The 2,995-nt window shown below is 64.7% G+C and overlaps 1 protein-coding gene across 1 annotated transcript in view; it reads right to left on the bottom strand.

The window, feature by feature from the left end:
* SHD (Src homology 2 domain containing transforming protein D) overlaps window positions 1-2,004 on the bottom strand; it is an 11,846-nt gene extending 9,842 nt beyond the window's left edge. The window contains exon 1 of the mRNA XM_013007654.2: window positions 1,206-2,004. Within this exon, the coding sequence (XP_012863108.1) occupies window positions 1,206-1,512 (307 nt within the window). The 5' untranslated portion in view covers window positions 1,513-2,004. The remainder of the gene's footprint in view (window positions 1-1,205) is intronic.
* Window positions 2,005-2,995: the final 991 nt, after the last annotated feature.

Raw genomic sequence — 2,995 nt, 5'->3', positions numbered from 1 at the left:
CCCCCGTACATCACAAGCAGATGCTGCTGGCAGCGTCCATCAGTAAGTGCATTACGGCGGCACGTATTGGAGAGGAGAGACGGAGGCCCAGAGAGATGCGGCATCTTGCCCACAGTCACACAGCTGGTGAGGGATTGGGTTGGATCCCAGACTGCCGGGTTATTGGAGCCTCTGGGCCCTGCCCTATGCCCAGAGCTCCCACCCAGCACCCCTCTCCTTGTGGCAACGAGCTGCGGTCAGGCCTGTCCCCAGTTTGGGGCAGCACCATGTACAACGGAAACAGGATCCAGCCATGCGCCATCCCCACCCTCGCTTATGGACCAAACCGCTGTTGTTCCCTTGGCTGATTCTGGGAAGAAGATGGTCAGGTTTCCTGGGCATCTTAGACTGCACACAGTAGGAATCAGCTCGGCATCCTAGCAGCATGTAAGCCTCCTTAGGCAGATGGTGGGGGCTGCACGGGATGTGGCACCACCCCTGAACCTCTGGGCAAACCCTTCTCTGGTTCCTGCCTGCCTCTGCGGAGGCCTTGGGGTGGGCTCCTTGACTCCCTAGGAAATGTTTGTAGAAAAGCCAACGCATCAGGGCCAGCTCTGAGTGAGCTAGAGCCGCGTGACTTTGGGTCAGCAGCTTCTCTTCGGCTGGCCTCAGTTTCCACCTCCGTCAAATGGGAATGCTGGTAGCGGGGAGCGTGGGGGCATAGGCCTGGCTGCCTGCTTCTGTCAAGGTAGCAGCTGGGAGGGCAGTCCTGACTCCCGGCCACCTCGTGTGTGCAGAAGGGGACTGCCCCACAGATGGTTCAAGGCTGTCATCTTTGGGGAGCAGACAATTGCCAGGCCTTTCTTCCGCTGAGCCTCAGGGTGGGCTCCAACTGCCCACAACCTTTTGGCACTTCACTGTGCCACCCAGGAAGCCAGAGAGAAGTGGGCGAGGAGAAGTCAGTCCTGTTCTGGGGAGACCCTGCCATCTGCTAAGAGGAGGGCAAGTTGGGGAGGGGGAGGGGGAGCCGGGGACAGTACTAAGGGTCAAAGCAGGGACAGTCCCAGAGGCCCGAGGCCATGCAGGGCCAGGGACGAAAAGGAAAAACATATAAAATCCCGGTCTGGCTGATGCCCCGGGGTCCCACACAAAACAAGCCCCCCAAATTCTGGGGGCCCAGCCCAATCCTTGCCAGCCCAGCCCCCCACGGTCACCCGCTCAGTCACCACGCACCTCCTCCTCAGGGCTGTCCAGGAAGGCCTTGGCCTTGGCCATGTCCGATGCGTCCACCTTGATGAGCCGGTGTTTGGGAGAATCGTACTTGGAGGAGTCTGCGGGGCCCGTAGGGTCTCCAGGGCCCGTGGGGTCGGGGTCCTGGCGGCTGTCGGCGTCCTCGTAGGGGTCCTCAAAGTCCAGGTTCTTTTGCTCGCGGTAGGCTCTAAGGATGTCACTCTCAGAGTAGTCCGGGGTGGGCGGCTGCGGAGGGGGCCGCCGGCCGCCGAAGCTCAGGTAGTCCCTCAGCCACTTGGCCATGGGGGCGCGTGTCCTTCCTAAACCTGGTCACTGTCCGAGGGGGACCCGCATCCCGGCTTCCTGGGCCCCTTCCCAGGCAAAGGCCCCCCAGGGAGGAGGTGGAGAAGGAAGAGGGAGGGAGGAGGGGGCAGATCAGGTGCGCCCCGAGGCTGGGCTGAGCAAGGATCAGGGAAAAAGAGGGGCGAGAAGGGGGCGGGCGGAGGAGAGGGAGCAGAGGAGGAGGAGGAAGGACAGGGAGGCGGGCCAAAAGCCACCTTGGCTGGGCTCCGGCGGGACCGGTGAGGAGGGGGCGCGCCCCGCAGGACCCCAGAGACGACGGAGCACGGGGTCGTCCCGCCAGGGCAGGGGCACAGCGGAGGTGCGCAGAGTTGGCGCTCGCGGCTCAGCCTCCCGGCGGGCGTCTGCGTTCGGCTTCAGGATCCCTCCCAGGGGTCCCCCTGGGCCCTGCGCTCAGGCGGGACGCCTAGGTCCTCAGAGCGGAGGGAAGATTCCCCCCCGGGGCGCGGGGCGCTGTGCAAAGTTGGGTGGCGGGGTGCGCGGCCCCCCGGGGCCCAGCCTCTGTGGCGCTCCTCTGCGCTGCGCTGCGGGTGGCGGGGAGCCACCAGCCCGCCGCCCCCGGCCGGGCCGCCGTGAGCCGGCACAAAGGGAAATAAAACCCTCCGCCAACCCCCCCCCCCCGCTTGTTTTAGACACTTTCGCGGTCGCTGCCGGTGCGCGCGCGCGCGCGCGGCAGGAGCGGGGACTTTGGGGAGGGGGCACGCCAGCGGATGCCCCAGTCCCTGTGGGCAGCGTCCCGGGCAACGTCAAAGCTCTCCAGCCTCCCCCTCCCTCCGCGATGTCTCCTCCGCCCTCCCCGGCGCCCCTCGGAGGTGACAGAGACCTTCAGCTGCTCGGGGGTGGGGGGCTGCAGCTCGCCCAGGGAAGGGGGGCGAGGGGCCCGAGGCCGCGGCAGCTGGATGCTGACCCGGAGGAGCTAGGGTGATGGAAGGGAGCGCAGAGTGTGGGCGGGGGGCAAGGTCGTGGGTTGACATTGAGGAGGGCTGGGGGCTGCTGGGTGGGGGCAGAAGCAGGAGCAGAGGAAAAGGAAGGGGTAGTGGGGCGGGAGATCGGAGGTTGGACTGGACACACAGAGGGCTGAAATTGACCAGTGGACGGGGCTGGAATTGACCGCTATTGAGATGAGAGTTGACGTTGAACCAGGATCTGGCGTCCGGAGTGCTCGGAGACTGGGGGTGGGGGTGTGCTCTGGAGACTGGTTCCAAGTGACATTGACAAAATTGGCATGGACGCCACTGGGGGAGAGGAGGGAGGGGCAGGTGGATGGATCTGATTTCCTCTCCTGCAAGATGTCTGTCTCTGCCCACCCACCTCCCCAGGGGACGAATTGCAGAATCAGGGGCAGCAGCTGGTCAGGGGAAGAAGAGATGGTATCTGATGGTTTGTGGCCTCATAGCATCTGTCCCTTTGTGACTTCTGGAGGCAG

This window comes from Echinops telfairi, unplaced genomic scaffold (genome assembly GCF_000313985.2).
Source record: "Echinops telfairi isolate 266 unplaced genomic scaffold, ASM31398v2 ScPeMD7_7459;HRSCAF=8497, whole genome shotgun sequence".
NCBI lineage: Eukaryota > Metazoa > Chordata > Mammalia > Afrosoricida > Tenrecidae > Echinops > Echinops telfairi.
This window is presented reverse-complemented; position numbering and strand designations above follow the sequence as displayed.